Genomic DNA, 17313 nt, shown 5'->3' on the forward strand with positions numbered 1-17313 from the left:
TGGAAAGTAACTTTTTGAATATGCTAAAGGTATAGAGAAAGCTCAACCAAATATTTATGAATTTAGGTCAAAGTGGATTTGGATGCCCAAGTGTTAGAGCCAGTTTTTAGTCTCAGCTATAAATTTCATATGCAATGCTTTGCTGTTACCCATTTAAAATTATCGATGTTGAGAACTGCTGATCACTACTTAGGTATTTTCTGTCATCCCCAGGAAAGATGTCTGGAGACCGGGCTCTGAGGAAGCAGCAGCAATTAAATAATTTGGTAGCAGTGGTGGCAAAGCTTGCTAAGCCTGGAGATGTGATTGTGGATTTTTGCAGTGGAGGGGTAATGTATATTTTTGTTTACATGGTGCAGTTTCTTCAGCTTTTGCCTGCAGTTTTAGGTGGTTGCTGCCACAAAGCAAAGTACAAATACTGAAATATTAGCTGCTTTCAAAGGTTCTGTCACTGGTTAGGAGACGCTTGTCATGTTATGAGTCAACAACAGAGAACACTGAAAAGTGACTCAGGTTTTGTTGTTTGTTTTTGGTTTTCACAGGGACACGTTGGAATTGTTCTTGCTCACATGATGCCGTCATGTCAGGTAATTTCTAAATAGAAAATGAGTACGAGCTTTTGGTCTCTCATATTCATCTTAAAAAAGTGTGCATGCAGGGAGAATCAATATGAAGACACAGTTGTCTAAGCAGAGGACTTATATTTGAAACATGCAATTTTTTAACATGATCTCAAATGTGTGCAGTACTTCCTGAGAAAACAAAATTTATAGGAAAATATAAAATATTTAGTAAGCAGATCAATATTGGCAAGTATCAAATGCCTTCCATTGTTGCTGGATTTCCAGCTAATCATTTTGGAGATCTCAGGCTCTGCCACAAATGATTTAGAGGTTTTCTCAACTAAACTACGAAGTTTTGTGCTTGTAGTAGTGTTGTACTTTGATTTTGTGGTATTATTTTGCCTTACTTTCTGCTATGTATGAAATCTAGGTGGTGCTCATAGAAAATAAGGAATTGTCCTTGATCCGTGCTAAAGACAGAAGTGATGAACTAGGCTTAAACAACATTTGGTTCATTCAAGCAAATTTGGACTATTTTAAAGGGACTTTTAACATTGGGGTAAGTGATTATAGCTTTTCCATTTCAGAACTTCAGTGTCTGGTTAATTATTCTTAAAAAAAAAATCTGAGAAAATAAAATTCTGTATGTCCTTACAGACAAGTGTTTTTGATGCTCTTAGAAGCACCTTTGTTAGATTAATCTGTAGTAAATTTGTTTTGTATTTATTATTTGTTGCAAATTGGCATCGCTTGTATGTTACATTAGTGAAGAAAGAAGTATCTGCTCCAGTCAAATACAAAAACAGGAGTGTTGCCTGACCATGTTGGAAGAAAAAGTGAGGTAGATTTTTGATTTAATCATGTTACTTTAAAGTCAGTGTTTCATTAATAGATATACTCTGGAGAAGGTCTTGAAAATGAGAAGACTGCTGTTGCTCAAATTAAGCCTGAGTACAGTAAAGTGAGATCAGAGGTGTTTAGAAGACAGTAAAAGCATTTCAAGATAAACCAAGCAACTGAAGACTGCAGGATGCAAAACTGAGAAGGAGCCATCATGACAGAGAGGATGTTATACTAATGATATACATGTGTATTCATTATGTAAAGTATACTCAAGCTTTATTTATAAAGGCAGTATAATTTCTCAATTCTGTGGGACCTATGCTGAGCACTCCTGCTGCAGACACGAGGTGGTATTCGACTCCTGGTTAACTGTACATGAGCAGACCAAAGCAGGAATCTGAGTTCTGCAGGAGCAAAGTTGGTGATTTGAATACTGTTTCAAAGCATCTGTGTTAGACTCTGAAAGTAAATGACACGAATGTCCTCTCCAGAATTCTGCAGCCCTAGTGAAGAGTAAGGCATAGTGTTCTGTAACTTTGCAAAGATTCCAGTCTTCCAGTTTTATGTTCTGTTAAGAGAATATGAACTTCTGCAGCAAGCCCCAAGCTTTCAGTGTGAGTCTGACTGTTCTTTAAACCATTCATCCAAGGGTTTATTTTGGCTGTAGATTAGGATGTTAAATGTTGAAGTTTTATGGCACATGAACAGTGCTGTTCAACTATTTGGTTGGTTTATTTAATAAAGAAAAAGAAATATAGTGCAGGAGAAGGAGGAGAGAATAAATTATTTTAGCCCAGTCCTTCTAAGTGTACATTTTCAATTCTCTAGCTTTATTTTCTGTGCTACATTGTCATATAAATCTCAGTGGGTGAACTAGATATCTACTTAAAAAAATCAGGATCTCATGCATAATTTACTTAATTCTGTGCGTGAAATGTGTAATAGTTCATCATTGAAATCAATCTGCAACTTTGTCATTGTTGGAGTTTGTCTTCATTTTTTGGAGTCTATTTTTAAGGTTAATGCTAAGTTAAATATCACTGTGGAGATTTTATTTAATAAAAGAGTGTTACGTTCTCCCTTTTGTGACAAGGAAAATAACGAAGTGTATGTCAAAACAGTTCACTTGGAAATTCTTAATTTCTAGGCCTTTTTCTTTGACTTGATTCTGTAGTCTGTTCAACAGGCAAACCTGGAGCTTTTCCTTTTTGGAAGACCTGTATCAATCTCAGCTTCGGAATTAGTTTGTATTGTACTGTGATTCACTCTTCAGAATTAGCTCATTAACTGGGGATTAACTTTCCTATGCACACACGTTTAAGACAGGAGCTGGCTGGTTTGTTGACCAGTGGCACAAGTCTTTGGTGTGTTTGAAGGTAAATAATGTAAAGTTGAGCTGCTTTTATATCATTATGTCATGAACACTGGTCTGATGCAAAATGACAATTTAATACCATAATACATAGATATGTACAAAGATCAGCAATGCATCATTTCTAAACCCATCTTCTGAGGCTTGTAAAGCTATTCACTCATTGCATGACTTCACCATTTTCAGTAAAACAACATAGTGGAATATGGAAAGTGTACATGATGACAAGAATTTTACTGGTTATAGAACTTGAAATGTAAAAAGGTATAGCAAAATGAGTGTGACAGAAGTCTTCATCTCTCTGCTTTTGGCATTGGTGTAAAACATGTTTATATGCATTTTAGTTACCTTGACATCAAATCTGCATTACTTAGCTATTTTCATGCCTGTTGTCTGCCAGGAGTTCAAAAGCAAGTTAAAAAAAAAGTATTGACTACTTCACTTTTGCTCCACATAGAATTTCTGCTCTTATGAATTGTTGGGGTAATGCAGATCAGAGTTCTGAAACAACCTGTTTGAGAATCAAACTTACTGGTACATTGTGATATTACTACATGTTGTAGTACAACCACCCACCACAATGAAGGATTTCAGTCTAAAGGGTGAAAGCTTCCAAAAATACTTGCATGCAGTGTTCACTTACATGCCAACACTTAGAGGAGTCTTTGAGACCTTAGTTGTTTTTTGGTACTTACATAGTACTCATAGCATCTCAGCTCATTAGTGAGAACAAGTTGAAAATGTGTAAGGTTTGGTTGGGGGGAAGTGTATTTTCAAGTGTGTTGAGTTCTTTTCCTTTCAGGATCACTAAAGTGAACCTGAGATTTCATGAAACATTCTTTTCTCTTCACTTTTCTGTCTACACTAGGCTTTTCCAGGGAGTTGCAGCATCAGAGGAGTAATACAGGGCAGTGCTCTGGCACAGCATCAGCTCCATTGCTCTCTTCAGGGGCCTTTTTGTTTTCCTTTGTCTACAGCCATATGGATTTGTGAACCAAATGTTTCATCTGCATTAGTCCTCACTTTCCATTTCGTTTCAGATAATGAATTCAATATATAAGATATTCTGAGAAAGCTTTGTCTTGAATTTTATTTGTGATTTTTCATTTAACTAAATTGATTCTGAGAAACCCAAAGAAGATAGCAGTTGGTGTAAAAGTTCATACAGGCTCAGCAGGACTACTGGTTTTATCTGCTGCTGTTTTAAGGTCTCTTTTACAAACATCCAAGCAAAGCAGAGGTCTTTGCTTTCTGCAGGGATAGATGAGGCAACAACTATAATTATATTCCATGCTAATCTAATAGCTGTGATATTAAGAATCTATTTCTGATGTTAAAGTAGTTTTATTTTTGTTGTTAAATTCATATAAGCAGAAAACTTCCATTGTGAAATTATTTTCTTGCTAATTTTTAGTGTTCTGCATGAGACGAGAATATTTACCATCTGTATGCAGTTACAGTTCAGCTGATGATTAATGATCTGCTCAGCTGAGTTTACATCAAGCAGTCTGCAAACAAAAAAGTCTTTGTTTTAATCTGTATCTGAAAGCCCAGTTCTTATCTTCCAATTGCTGTACCTGGAAAAACAACTTTGAACCCTGAAATCTGAGCTGTGTGGTTTTAAACGTTTTTTCTAAATTCACAATGAACAAAAAGCAAAGGAAACAATGCAGTTTGCACTGCTGCATAAAATTAGAATATGCCTCAAAAATATCCTTAGTTTAATGAAAACATAGAGCAATGTGTATGCACCTGGCCTACTCTTTGAGTACAGAGAAGAAGGCAGAGAAAGTAATGCCTCCATTTTTCTGGCCCATTTGGTATCACAGGTATTGATAGGAGAGAGCTGCTTGCCTTTCCTTGCAATATATTGAGTACAGCAATAACTTGCTTTTCTATAGGAAAGTATGAAGTTACGTGGTTACAACTTGTACGTTGCCCAGACACACATCAATGCTTGTAGGTAGCTGTTGTGATTGAATGGCTTTCTAGTTTTAGTTTAAGAGCCCATCGCTAAGAAAAAGAAAGAAAATAATAAGGACAAAAAACAAAAAAGGAGGGCAAGTTATATCTGATGGTTTCCTCCCCTCCCCAGACATTTGTTTTCTAAAGGTTTTACTCAATACCTTACAATCAAATGATCAAAATTTATGCTCAAGCGTTGTCCTTTAAATGTGCCAGGTATATCTGTTACTTCTCTTACTGCTAAGTTGAAATCCAGTTTTGAAATGTTTCTTTGTATTTCTAAGTCCTTTTTGCTTGACAAAAACTTTTTGACTAATCACCACAACAGATTTTCTTTTAATGTTTTTCTGGACCGTCATTTTTAATTTATTTGATATCACAATGCAGCACACCTATGTTTTGAGTGCTTTTGGTGAGTGACACTTGTTCAGTGTTGATTGTTCCCTTGTTAATGGAATAGGCCATAAATTTTCCTCAGCGTAGATACGAAGTAGAGGAATGAAAAACTGAGGAATTAAGTGCCAGGCCTTTGGCATAACAGCTCTCATTGCAGAAACTTCCTCATATATTTAAGTAATCCAGTCAACCAGAAGAATAGTGCAACAAGATTGTATGTTGCTATAAAGAATTTACTTGTTTCTTTGGTTGTTTTTTTTTAACACTCTAGGTGGCTCTGCATGCATGTGGTGTGGCCACAGACATGGTGATCGAACACTGCATCAAGGCACGGGCAGCCTTTGTCATCTCCCCTTGTTGTTACGGCTTCGTTCAAAACACAGTGAAGTTTAAATATCCACGAAGGTAAACTAAAGCTAACAAGATAAGCTTTAGGTATCTACTTAAATGAAGGAAGAAAATAATTAAAGTACAGAATTAATCAATTGAAGATCATTGCAAGTGTCTCCCACCTTGAAAAGGGAAGACAGATTGGTAATTCCTGGGTTATTTTTTTGGTGGATTTATCTGTTCATAGTTCAGAAGACTTTTTATTATCAAGACAGTACATACAGTATCTGGGAATCTATGTAATATGCAGACCTTTTACCTTGAAATCATAAAGTTAATAGAAAACTCATGAAAATTACTGTAAGAAGGGAAATTGACATTTTAATGTTGGAGAACGATGTAAGCAAGAAATGGATCTGCTTTATACCACAGTTTACTGCTTGTGAAACTTCTGATTTATTCCCAAGTAGTCAAGATCTCCTGTATTTCAGTTCATATTTTTAATACTTTTTCAATGGACTACATAGATATTTTGTCTTCTTCAGATCTGTCATGTTGGAGATACTATATGTCTTAGGCTTAAGAATTTTAATGCCTTTGATATAAATAAATTGTAAAAGGTAAGCATAAAGTGGCAGAAGATAAGAGGCTATCAACTTTTCGAAGCAGAACTGGATAGAAGAAGAGGGTTGTGGGTTGGTTTGTTTTGTGGTTTTTTTTGTAAAGCTGAGCTTTGCATTTTGGGTGTCCAAGGTGAATCAGATTTAATCAGGACTAGGGAGAATCTTCCTTCTTTATTGGATGCAGGGTGAAACACACTGACTAAGGATGAGGAAAAGGCTTGAGGTACCTAATGCCTTCTTTGCCTCAGTCTTTAATAGCAGGACTGGATGTTTGCTGGGTACCCAGCCCCTTGAGCTGGAAGACAGGGATGAGGAACAGCATGAGGCCACCGTGATCCGAGAGGAAATGGTTAGTGACCTGCTGCACCCACTAGGCATACCCAAGTCTAGGGGGCCAGGTGGGTTACACCTGAGAGTGCTGATGTGCTCACCAAGCCGCTCTTCATAATTTACCAGCAGTCCTGGCTAACCAGGGAGGTCTCAGTGGACTCGAGATTAGGAAATGTGATGCCCATCTACAAGAATGGCCGGAAGGAGGATTCAGGGAACTACAGACCTGTCAGTCTGATCTCAGTGTCATGGAACAAATCATCCTGAGTTCCATTACACACTATTTATGAGACAACGAGATCATCAGGCCCAGTCAGTATGGGTTCATGAAAGGCAGGTCCTGCTTAACAAACCTGATCTCCTATGACAAGGTGACCCACTTGGTGGATGAGGGAAAGGCTGTGGATGTTGTTTACCTGGACTTCAGTAAAGCCTTCGATACTGCTTCCCATAGCACTGTCATGAACAGACTGGTTGCCCAAGGCTTGGATGAGCTTACACTCTGCTGGATCAAACACTGGCTGGGTGGCAGGGCCCAGAGAGTGGTGGTGAATGGAGTTAAATCCAATTGGATTTCATTTTAAAGTAGACTGGATACTGTTCAACTTTTGACCAGTTCCATTTTTACATCATGAAGACTGGAAATGCTCGATATGTTAGAAACCTTTGGTTGCTGTAGATGCTGCAAGAATGTAAAGTATGGGTTTGTGTTTGCTAAAATTTTGAATCTATCATCGTAAGCCTATGTAGAAAGTTATTTGGTTCAAAACATATTAACCCTAGCTCAAGCTACATTTTAGGGTTAGCTTTTTCTTTTTTTCCCCATATTTTATGTGATCATAAAGCATGATAGCCTGCTCATACCCCCATATTGCCTGTCTTCTATAGTCATTTCCACTCTAGAGACACCTTACTTTCATGATACCAACAAAATATATGCCTGTCTAGAGGCTGTGTACATGTAATATAAAGTATTTATGTGACCATGTGGAAACACCAGTAAATCTGTGCTAGCATTTATAATGATTTAAAGAGAGAATTTTTATGAATTGTATTGCATGAATAATAAATAATTATAATTTAATAATAATAAAAATAATAAATTATATTGTATGAAATACAGTAGAAAAAATGACATCAAATATGCTTTTCCTTTTCCAGTGAACTGGAACTGTAATGGTTTCTGGGTTTTTTTAATGCCTTTCTGTATGATGCAGAGATTGCTATTTTGTTTTAAATGTGTTCAAGTATGTACTTATTGCGTCTTTTTTCCACTTATGCTTTTTTAGATGTTAATTGAATTGGTCTAATTTTTTTTTCAGTCATCAGTTCAAAGAAGTTTTGTCCTACAAGGTATGTAAAAGGTTGGGGGTGGGCGGGACGGTTATGTGCAGTTCCTTGTGTTTCACTGGGTCTCCTTATCAATTGAAATATAAGTAATGCCAAGGGGAACATGTGTTATGTGAAATGTTCATTAGTAGTGCAGATGTTGTTCTGTTGCTTTCTCTCCACCATCCCCCTTTTGAGGCTTTTTTTTCTACAATAAAATTAGTTTCTCCACAAAATAACTTTTTTATCATCATGTATAAACAAGCCATTCCTAAGATACTTCAGCATGTATCATTTAACAGCTACATGATACCAATTTATTTAGTTCTTAAATACAATGTTCATACTGTGGAAATGTCTGGTCACTTTTTAGGTAAAATAGATATTATTTTCTGATAAACATTAGAGCTCTCCTAATGGTATAGTGAGTGGAAAGAATTTATACTCATCAGCAAGAATTTTATATAGTATTGTTTTAAAAAGTTATTCAGAATTATTTAAAAAATACAGAGATACCTTTTTACCCTGGAGAGCCAGGGTCTCAGTGGAGATTGTCTGAGAGAAATGTGGGAGAAAAAATCAATGAGGCACATAGATCTGACAGAAAGGAGATAACAGGGAGGAGTGAAAAAGGACAAGAGCAGAGAGGTGGACAGCAGACAACTGGTACTGCTCTGTTAAGCTTTGTCTAGTGTGTTTAAACTCAGTAGTGATAAGCAACCAGAAGTTTGAAGGTTAGGTCCACTTAATGTGGCATGGGAATAAAATGTTTCCATTTGAGAGAAGCAAGGTTATATAGAAACTAAATTTATATGTCAAATCCTAGACAATACAGAATGTCTACATGTTTACAATATAGAAAATGAATTTTGTAGATGCAGAATAATCCTTTGTAATAGAAACATGAGAGAGAGATACGGTATTTTTAATATCCAAATGTCTTTTGGGACAGTGAGCATAGCAAAGATGCTATTTGTAGCACGAAAATGGAGATTATCCTTTTTGATCCTCAGGTAAAAGGACATTTAAAAAATTCAGAAAATTTTCAGCCATCTTGAATAGAGAACTTAAATTATCTGGTAATACACTAATCTCATCTTTGTGATCAAAGAATCACAGAATGGTTTAGGTTGGAAGGGACCTTAAAGCTCATCCAGTCCAACCCCCCTGCCATGGGCAGGGACACCTCCCACCAGACCAGGCTGCCCAAAGCCTCATCCAACCTGGCCTTGAGCACTCCCAGGGAGGGGCCAGCCACAACTTCCCTGGGCAATCTGTGCCAGTGTCTCATCACCCTCACAGTAAAGAATTTTGGTGTACACTTTGCTAATTTACATGGAAATAAGTGTCCATAGATTGAGATGGTAAAAGTGGCACAGTGGATTTGGACCTGCCATTATTTTTTCCCTAGATTAACATTTTTTTTCGAACACATTTGTATGTTTCTAACACATAATCATGAAGAACTCAGGTTTCAGTTCAGAAAGAGTTTATTTACTATCATATTAAAAGTAGACCTGTTGACAGTACAGAGGGAGATGGTAACAGTTATAAAGTCAAGGATGCCTAGTAGAATAGAGTGTATAATCTCATTAAAGCTCAGTGAATTTTTTTCTTAATCTGTTAAACCATGGATGTTTAAATCACGGGTTTTGTCAACACCATAGGAGTTCCAGTATTTTACTCTTTGTGTTGCAGAAGGGCACAGGGGTCAAGGACAACACTAAAAATAATGCTGCTCTTAGTAATGTAAGAGTCTATACAGTCTAGGCTGGTTGGTGCCTCAAATAATCCTAGTTATAAATAACTTTTGTTATACAGCTAGCTATATGGGTTTTTGTATTTCATATTAATAAATTGTTACAGGTTACTGGCTAGTAGCCAAAGCTGCCATGTGTTAGCCAGACGCTGTCTGTGTCACCCCCCTTCAGTTCCCATTTTAAATTCGTTTCTCTTATCTTTCATTTTAGTGAGATCTAAAAAGGCATCCAGAAGTCTGGCAATTCCACAACCTTTTTGATGAGAACATTATGCTGTAATTCATTAGTTTATAGCTGCAAAGAATAAGGTTATGATAGCTGTAGGTTTCTACCATGATACATTTTGAGACTATTTGTCAAGACACTCTATAGGAGAGTTGGAAAGCAAAATTGAGTAACTTTGCACATACAGCTTTTAAAACTTAATAGGAATTGAAGGCATGGGTGTTCTAGTAAGCAAGCTAACTGTTTATGCACACACAATGTTTGGGCAGTTTATAATTAATTATCTTCATTATTTTAGAAATGCTTTTCTTATTCCTGCCAACAGGATGTGACAGTTTAATGACTCTGTCATGAGGAAACGATGTAGTCATAACTTAGGCTCTAGTTTAACTTTTTGGATCATCTCTGTAGGAAGCCAAGGCATTAGAGTCAGTCCAGATTTGCAAGTTGAGTGGTGAGGCTTACCTTGGCTGTGGATGAGCTGAGAACCTAATGTTGCAAAGAGCCAGGTTGTGTTGGGTGCAGGAAGGCTGGCGCAGACTTCTGTGCTGATCTGGGTCTTCTCCTTCTCCTCTGAATGCCTCTTTTCCTCCCCAAGCTGCTGCTTCTCTCCTCACAGCAGCCACATTGCCTGTGGCTTTTGTTCTCCTCCATTCTCCAGTAGTCACATCTGGGTTTAATGTTTTTCAGCTCTTTTGTACTACAAAAATAGCTATATTTGAACTGAGTATCACATTTTTAAGTCCTAAACTTGTTATAACATGTTCTTATTTTGCTTGCATATTTCTTATGGAGCTGTGAGCTGAAAGACTTCATGTGAATGAGCTGTACTAGGGAACAAATATCCCTGTCTCAAGATACTGTAAATTTATTTAAATGAGTAATATTTGAGTAGCAAGTAGCCATAGTATTTTATTTTATAATATGTGGGCAAACTTTTTCGTGGTCAAGTGTCTATTAAATTTATGAATTGGATATAGTGTACTGTGGAGGCAGTTGCCATCTTGATTTAATATGAAGAGGAGATTTCAATTCAGATTTTTTGTGAAATATGAAGATTTTGGGATGTTTATATCCCCCTAATAAAAAGCTGGAGTAAATATCCTTACTTCAGGATACTACAGGAAAGTGAAGTATCCTTAGGTGAAGTTGCTTTCTCCATCTCTTGCAGGAACCAAACCTTTAAAATCCTTATTTTATATCGGGCAAGAATTTTATTTTTTTTTAAAAAAAAGGTTTCTTCTTGATGCAAGACACTTGTCCTTTTTCAGAACTGGAGCTCTGGGAGCTTTGCCTAGCAGAGCACTTTTTGTTGTCCATTTCTGTTTTCTCCCCATGACATTATAGGACACTTGGGAATGTTGTGCAGTTCCAAAATGGTTCTGATTTGCTCTGTTCTGTACTTAATGTTGCAGCTGTCCCAGAGAGCACAGCTGTCATCAGAGCGTTAATTTCACTGCTACACCTTCAAGGCTTTTTCTCTCACCATCTGGCTGACTTGCCTTCCTTGGCTTGGCTGGTCTTTGAGGAACCGTTATGCGAGCAAAGGCGGTGGTTTTGAAAGGCAAATGGGGATGGGGTTGTGCCTGCTTGTGGAGTGACCTAAGCTGGGAGTAGGGTGGTGGGACTGACCCTCCACTGCACCATACCCCTAGGTGACAAGACAGGAAGAAATCAACAGCAGCTGGTGTAGAAACTCTGCAGAAACTTTTAAGCGGAACAGGGATAGTTTGAATGTGAATTGTGCTCATTTTGAGGTAGGAAACTTTCTCATTCATAGCCAGGGATTTTTTGCCTTCAGGATCTTTTGGGTTGATCCTGAATGCATTTGACAGAGCAGAGGGAGTTTGACCCACAAGACGATTCTTATGAAATTCAAAATCACTGCTTGGGAGAAATGTGCAGTAGTTCAAATCACCTATTTAAGAATTTTGTCTTGGCTGCTTATTGGTGCAGAGATGCCCCATGGTGACTGTGCTTAAAGAAGGCAGCGTTGCTGACCAGTAATGGAAGGCAAAGTTAGTCTGCAGTATGACTTTGAAGAATGCCATCTTGTATACATTGCATCCAATTCAACTGCTGCACAGAAACAGAGTGATTTTAGCAAGAAATAAATACTCTTGAGTAGAAATGAGGTTGTGGTTACAAACATTTGATTTACACACACATTTACAAGCTGAAGCAGTATCGTAATTAGGATTTGCACACATAATTTTTCTAGAAACATATTCTTCAACATGAGAGTGTCTTTGATACTTTTAAATATTTAATTAGATTTTTCTTTCTTTGTTTGGAAGAGAGAAATGCTACTGGACCACATTTCTTTTCTTTTTCTAGGAGCACATGATCCTTTGCAGATTTGCAGATCAGACAGCTGTTCAGCTTCCACCTGAACGCAGGCTAATAGGTATGAATTTCTGCAGCTGTTGTGTACACTATGTGTATTTACCTTGCTTATATAGAGGAAGAAGTAGTACATTTATCAACAGAGCATTAAGTTGCTATCTGCATGAAAAACTTGAAAAGTGTGTGTTTCTTCTCATTTCTCCTCTTGCTATTCTGAACCATGGTACAGAAACTTTTCTTCTTTCAGAATTATCAATGCGAGAGTTTGCATTTTATTGATTTTTTTTGTTGCTTCACTTTTTTTTTCCACTCGCCATTCTCTGAAAAGAATGAGGGCTTTGTAAAGTTTACTGAAGTCCTGGTATTGCCAGTTATCTTACATTAAAACCACAGGCTATTTGTAGTAGTGGTTCTCAGTGTGCACCCTTTGTCCTGCTTGGAATCGCTGGTGATAACTCCCTTAGAAGGGCAAACATCTAATGCCAGCTGGAAACCAGAAGGCTACTTTGCAGAGGCTGAGCTAGCTTTGGTGCAGGCAGGCTTAAGAACATACAAACCTATTTGGCCCACCTTATTATTAGTATCATCGTCATAATTCTAGGAAAAAGCCCAGAAGGTTTTCTGGGATTTTTTTTTTTTTTAATAGTGAATAATGTTTATAATTTGAAGACTTTGCTAAGAACATAGTTTGGCTTTACCTCTTACTTGGGGTAAACCAGCCTTCCCATCATGGGGAAACCTATGTTACAGCTACAGCAGTGCATAACTCAACTTTTACCTTTCTGTAGTCAGTTCTGTTTCAGGTTTGCACTTTATTGCCATTCTGAGTAAGAGCAGCTGCCTTCTGTCGAGTCATTTCTGTGCAATTAGTGGCCAAAGTAAGTTGATCCCCAAGATTTTAGTTTCTTGGTCAGGTGTCAGTTATTTCTGAGGAGAAGAAATGCAAGAAGCTGTCATTAAGATAATGGGAATTTCATTACTCAGAAGGACACCAAAATATGTAACACTTCGAATACTTGGAATACACAAAGCCATTTCTTCATTATGTGCAACATGCTAGCATTCTTTGACTCAGAAAAGTATATAGCATGATCCTATTTGGTATTAATGTTCTGACTGAAGCTAAGAACTGATTTCCAGGTCAGAAAACACAGAAGGACTGGGACCTCTCAGGATATAACAGTGTGTCCTTGGCTTGCAAGAAACACTTAGAAAGTATGTTAAAGCAGTAGTAGCAATTATAATAATATTTTTAAAAAGCTTCATTTGAAGAATTCAAAATATCTCCTATACTCACTGCACAGATTCTGAGATAACAATATCTATTTTATAAGAAATTTGATGGCTTTTTTGCTATCGTCACAGTATTTGAAAAAAAAAGAAAACCAAAGGACAGTGTTCAGTTACCAGTGTAGCACCCACATTGTCTCCTGCAGCTTGCCAGGTAGACTGAAAATTGGAAAAGGACCAAAAGGTGTTTTTGGAAGATTGCAACTTTTTTCTGTTCTCTGAAATGGGATTTTTTTTTCTTCAAATTTAACTTTTATGTGCTAAACATAAATCTTATTCTTCTCTCTTCCCCATTGCTTTTTCTGTTTTAAAGAATGTTATTTTTTTCTTTAAGTTCCATATAATACTAATCTGTTTCAGTGAAGATCATTCACATTTCAGTGTTCTGTTTCAGCTCTGAAACTTTTTGTGGGAATCTTGTTGGGGTACTTACAAGTTTTGCTTGCAAGTAACTGAAGATTGAATAAGATCAGTGTTACAGACATGGTGAAGGTTTTTTTTTTAATTTAATTTTGTTCAATGCATCATCAAGTATTGAGAAAACTCTGTAGATTTCATTTAATTAAAATATTCATGAACAGGTGGACACGTTTTCTATTGCAAATGGTGGCAAACTTACTCATTCTGTTACTTTCTGAATATTTAAGGCTTGTATTGTAAACTGTATTTTGCCAGTTACCACTGATCTTACGCAGCCTCAGTGAAGTGGCAAATCATTTTGTGTCATTAGCTGTAAGCCTCTAAAGCACTAAAGTACAGCATTCTATCTGTGACTGTCAGGGGTGAAACAGCACATTTGTCAAAGGAGTGACATAAAAATACGCAGTTGAACCGGCTTCCACTACACATAGCAAGTCTCTCTTAAATTAATAAAATTCTGTTTCCCATTTTCACTGGACACGTGGTTTTATCCACTATAAGCAGCAGTGGGACCTGAGTGCAGACATACTGAATGGTTTTGTGAACATCGCTACAGCACACCTGATTTATTCTGTCTGATCACAGAACTGCTCCATGTATTTCTCACAGTCATACTGAGAGCATCCAGGGAACCAGCCCCAGTTGTGACAGTCCCAGCTCCCCCTTAGTGCGTACACTTTGAATAATTACGATATTCTGTCAGTGACAGGAGCATTTATGTGCCATTTTGTTCAAACAGCTGCAGAAGGAGATTTTCTGTGAAACCATAAATGTAGGAGAATAGTGCCACAAGAAGTAATTCACAATGATCTGTCCTGGTTAGTTATATAAACTGCTCATTTCTCCCCAAAACACAGAAATTCATACAGAACTGAGTTGGAAAGTTCTAACCTTATTATTGTATTTCTAAACTGTCTCCTACCCAATTACTACCGCTCCCAAATTCCAAGCCGCTGACAGAACGGAGTCCAAATGTAATTTTGGCGAAGTCAAAGTAGTGAATTTCTTTTGTATCTAAGGAATTGAGCTGAGAAGGAGAAAATACTTCTGGTCATTGGCTCACTGTGGAAAGACAGAACAGATTGGACTGAGTACTGTATTGAAGTGTGATGTGCACCCGATGTTCTGAACACAAGGATACTGAGGGGCGTGATTGTGCCACCTACCCAGCACTTCCACAGGCACCTAACAGATGTATACCATGGCTTGTAATGGTACAGCAACTCAAGCTCTGTATGTATTCAGGGGAGAGAGTTAGGCACTTACAGAGGGTAGTTTGGAGTGTCAGACTTGTATCCTGATGGTAAACAGGAGGAGTGCTCCTGTCTCTTACATTCATCTCACACCCCAAATATATTTAACTGTACAATTAATGATAAAACATTCCAGGGAGGTGCTAAATCTTTCTTGCAAGAGTTTCAAACTGCTGAAAATACGATCTGACGAATCAATTCTGTATTTCAGAACATAATAATTATAATGAGTAAATACATAAAGACAAATGGCCCCATCATCTTGGCATAGCTGTATCATAATACAAACTTTCAAGGCGAAAAAAACCCTTGAATTTATCTTTCCTATTTTTTTTGCAGGTAAATCTGAGATATGATTAGTTTTCATTAGTAATTTAGTATTTTTGTTTAGAAGCAGTTACATTCATATGTCTCAAATCAATTACACTGGATTGCTGTTTGGTATCTTAGTCTTTAATTGATATTCAGTAACCAGAAACTTTCAGATTTTTAGATTAAAGTACAGAAGGAAAACAGTTATGGAGTTATGGTTATAAAGGGAGTAGAAATTTGGCAATTCAGAGAGCTAAAGGGCAAACTAGGTATTTTTTTGCTTTCTGTGGCTTTACATTAATGCATGGATTTTTCTGTAAGTTTTGAGAATACTTAAAAATAGTTGTGCCTGTTACATTTCTCTACATATAAAGAGTTAATAATCCTTCTCAAGATCTTTGCTACATGAGGGTTACAAGTCACAGATGTGATTTAGAACTATTAATGACTGTCTGTTTGAAGTAAACAGATGACGAGAGTGTTTTAAGTAGATTTGGAACCTATTTTTAAGATGGTTTACTGATGTGTTTTCCGAACATTGGATATTGAAGTGCATGTATCCGATAATGTTTCTGCATTTTTAGAGTTTCCATGGTCTCCTTTGCTCTTGTTTTAGGAAAGCAGTGTATGGGGCTTGTGGATCTGGATCGGGCACGGGCTGCAGAAGAACGCAGCTATTCTGTCCAAGTTGTATCTATGGAGCCAGAGAGTTGTTCTCCAAAGAACAATATGCTTGTGGGCATCCCTATATAGAGTGTGAAACGTGCATTTGATTTGAAGCTGAACATAAATCTTCAGTGCATACTGACATCCAGCAGATACAAGCATAGCTGGGAACCAGGCATCGTGCATCTTGAACACATTGAGTTAGGAAAAGGAAGCAGCACAAGAAGTCCTAGAAAGTGAACTGCATGCAGAGCATCACAAGTCGTGCTTGTTGTCTCTCATTAAGAAACTTTTTGTTCTCTGACTGAGAAATTTCTCAGTCTTAATGACTGTACCATACGCATCTGTAAAGGTTTAAAAAAAAGTTGGTCTCACTGAAGGGAAAGTGATTCTTTTTAGTAAAGCTGTCTTGGCTGCTTCAAAGTTGCATTCCTGGTCAAAACTGCATTTGCGTTCATAAGCAGAGCTGTTATTAGCCAATAATGTAGATCATTAGGGGAACAGAAGAGATCAAATTTATGGTGTGAGTGAAGAAGGCTGTGCAACAGGTGGTGGCTTGGCTTTGCTAAAGAATTCCATACTACTGTAGGAAGATTATTTTTAATAAAAGTTCATCAGAATACTTTATGCATCATTCTGCATATCGAAAAATGTATTCTAACTTATCAGTCTTTTTAAAAAAACCTAAAAATTATCTATAAGTACTATGCAAGGATTCTGTAACTTGCCATTTGGAAAGGTGTTTAGTTAAAAAAAGCAAACCCCTAATTATCCCCTGACCAGATAACAAGAGCTAGTGATGATGCCAGTGAATGGATACTTCACTACCACCTCTGCAAATTCAAGTGTACTGCATCCCATTCTTAAGAAACTTGCGGTCAGAAGGAATTTTTAAGGACAGTTCATGTGTCTATATATACCACCTTCATTGATTTTTATATTCAGTCTAAAATTTGAATAGTGCTGTTGTTGTGGAACCATTTGAAAAAAATCGACCACAGTCACATTACTGTAAAATGAAAATAAATATTCTTCTGTGCTCCGATTAGTAGGCAGTTTTCTACCCTAATTTAAAGTCATCTGTTGACACTAACACACTGGAAAATAGCGCATAATGAGCTATTTTTTTTTCCCCCTGCATGTTTATGGGTTTGAAATGTTTATGAATTCTGCCATGGATTAATATAAATGTATCTGAAGTTTGGTCACTGTGGACATACAAACAACACTCTATGTTGGAGGAAAAAAAAGAAAGGGATCCTGAAATATTTTTTTCTTCATGAAACTCAC

General features: G+C 37.1%; 1 protein-coding gene across 1 annotated transcript; it reads left to right on the forward strand.

The window, feature by feature from the left end:
• Nucleotides 1-213: 213 nt before the first annotated feature.
• LOC104543947 (glutathione S-transferase C-terminal domain-containing protein-like) lies at nucleotides 214-16645 on the forward strand (the record flags this gene model as incomplete). Its single annotated transcript, XM_010188670.1, has 7 exons — nucleotides 214-329; nucleotides 543-587; nucleotides 994-1122; nucleotides 5411-5544; nucleotides 7745-7775; nucleotides 12074-12143; nucleotides 15974-16645. Coding segments are annotated over 7 exons (662 nt in total), but the record flags the coding sequence as incomplete, so codon positions are not given.
• Nucleotides 16646-17313: the final 668 nt, after the last annotated feature.

This window comes from Mesitornis unicolor, unplaced genomic scaffold (assembly GCF_000695765.1).
Source record: "Mesitornis unicolor isolate BGI_N332 unplaced genomic scaffold, ASM69576v1 scaffold3240, whole genome shotgun sequence".
NCBI classification, from domain to species: Eukaryota; Metazoa; Chordata; class Aves; order Mesitornithiformes; family Mesitornithidae; genus Mesitornis; species Mesitornis unicolor.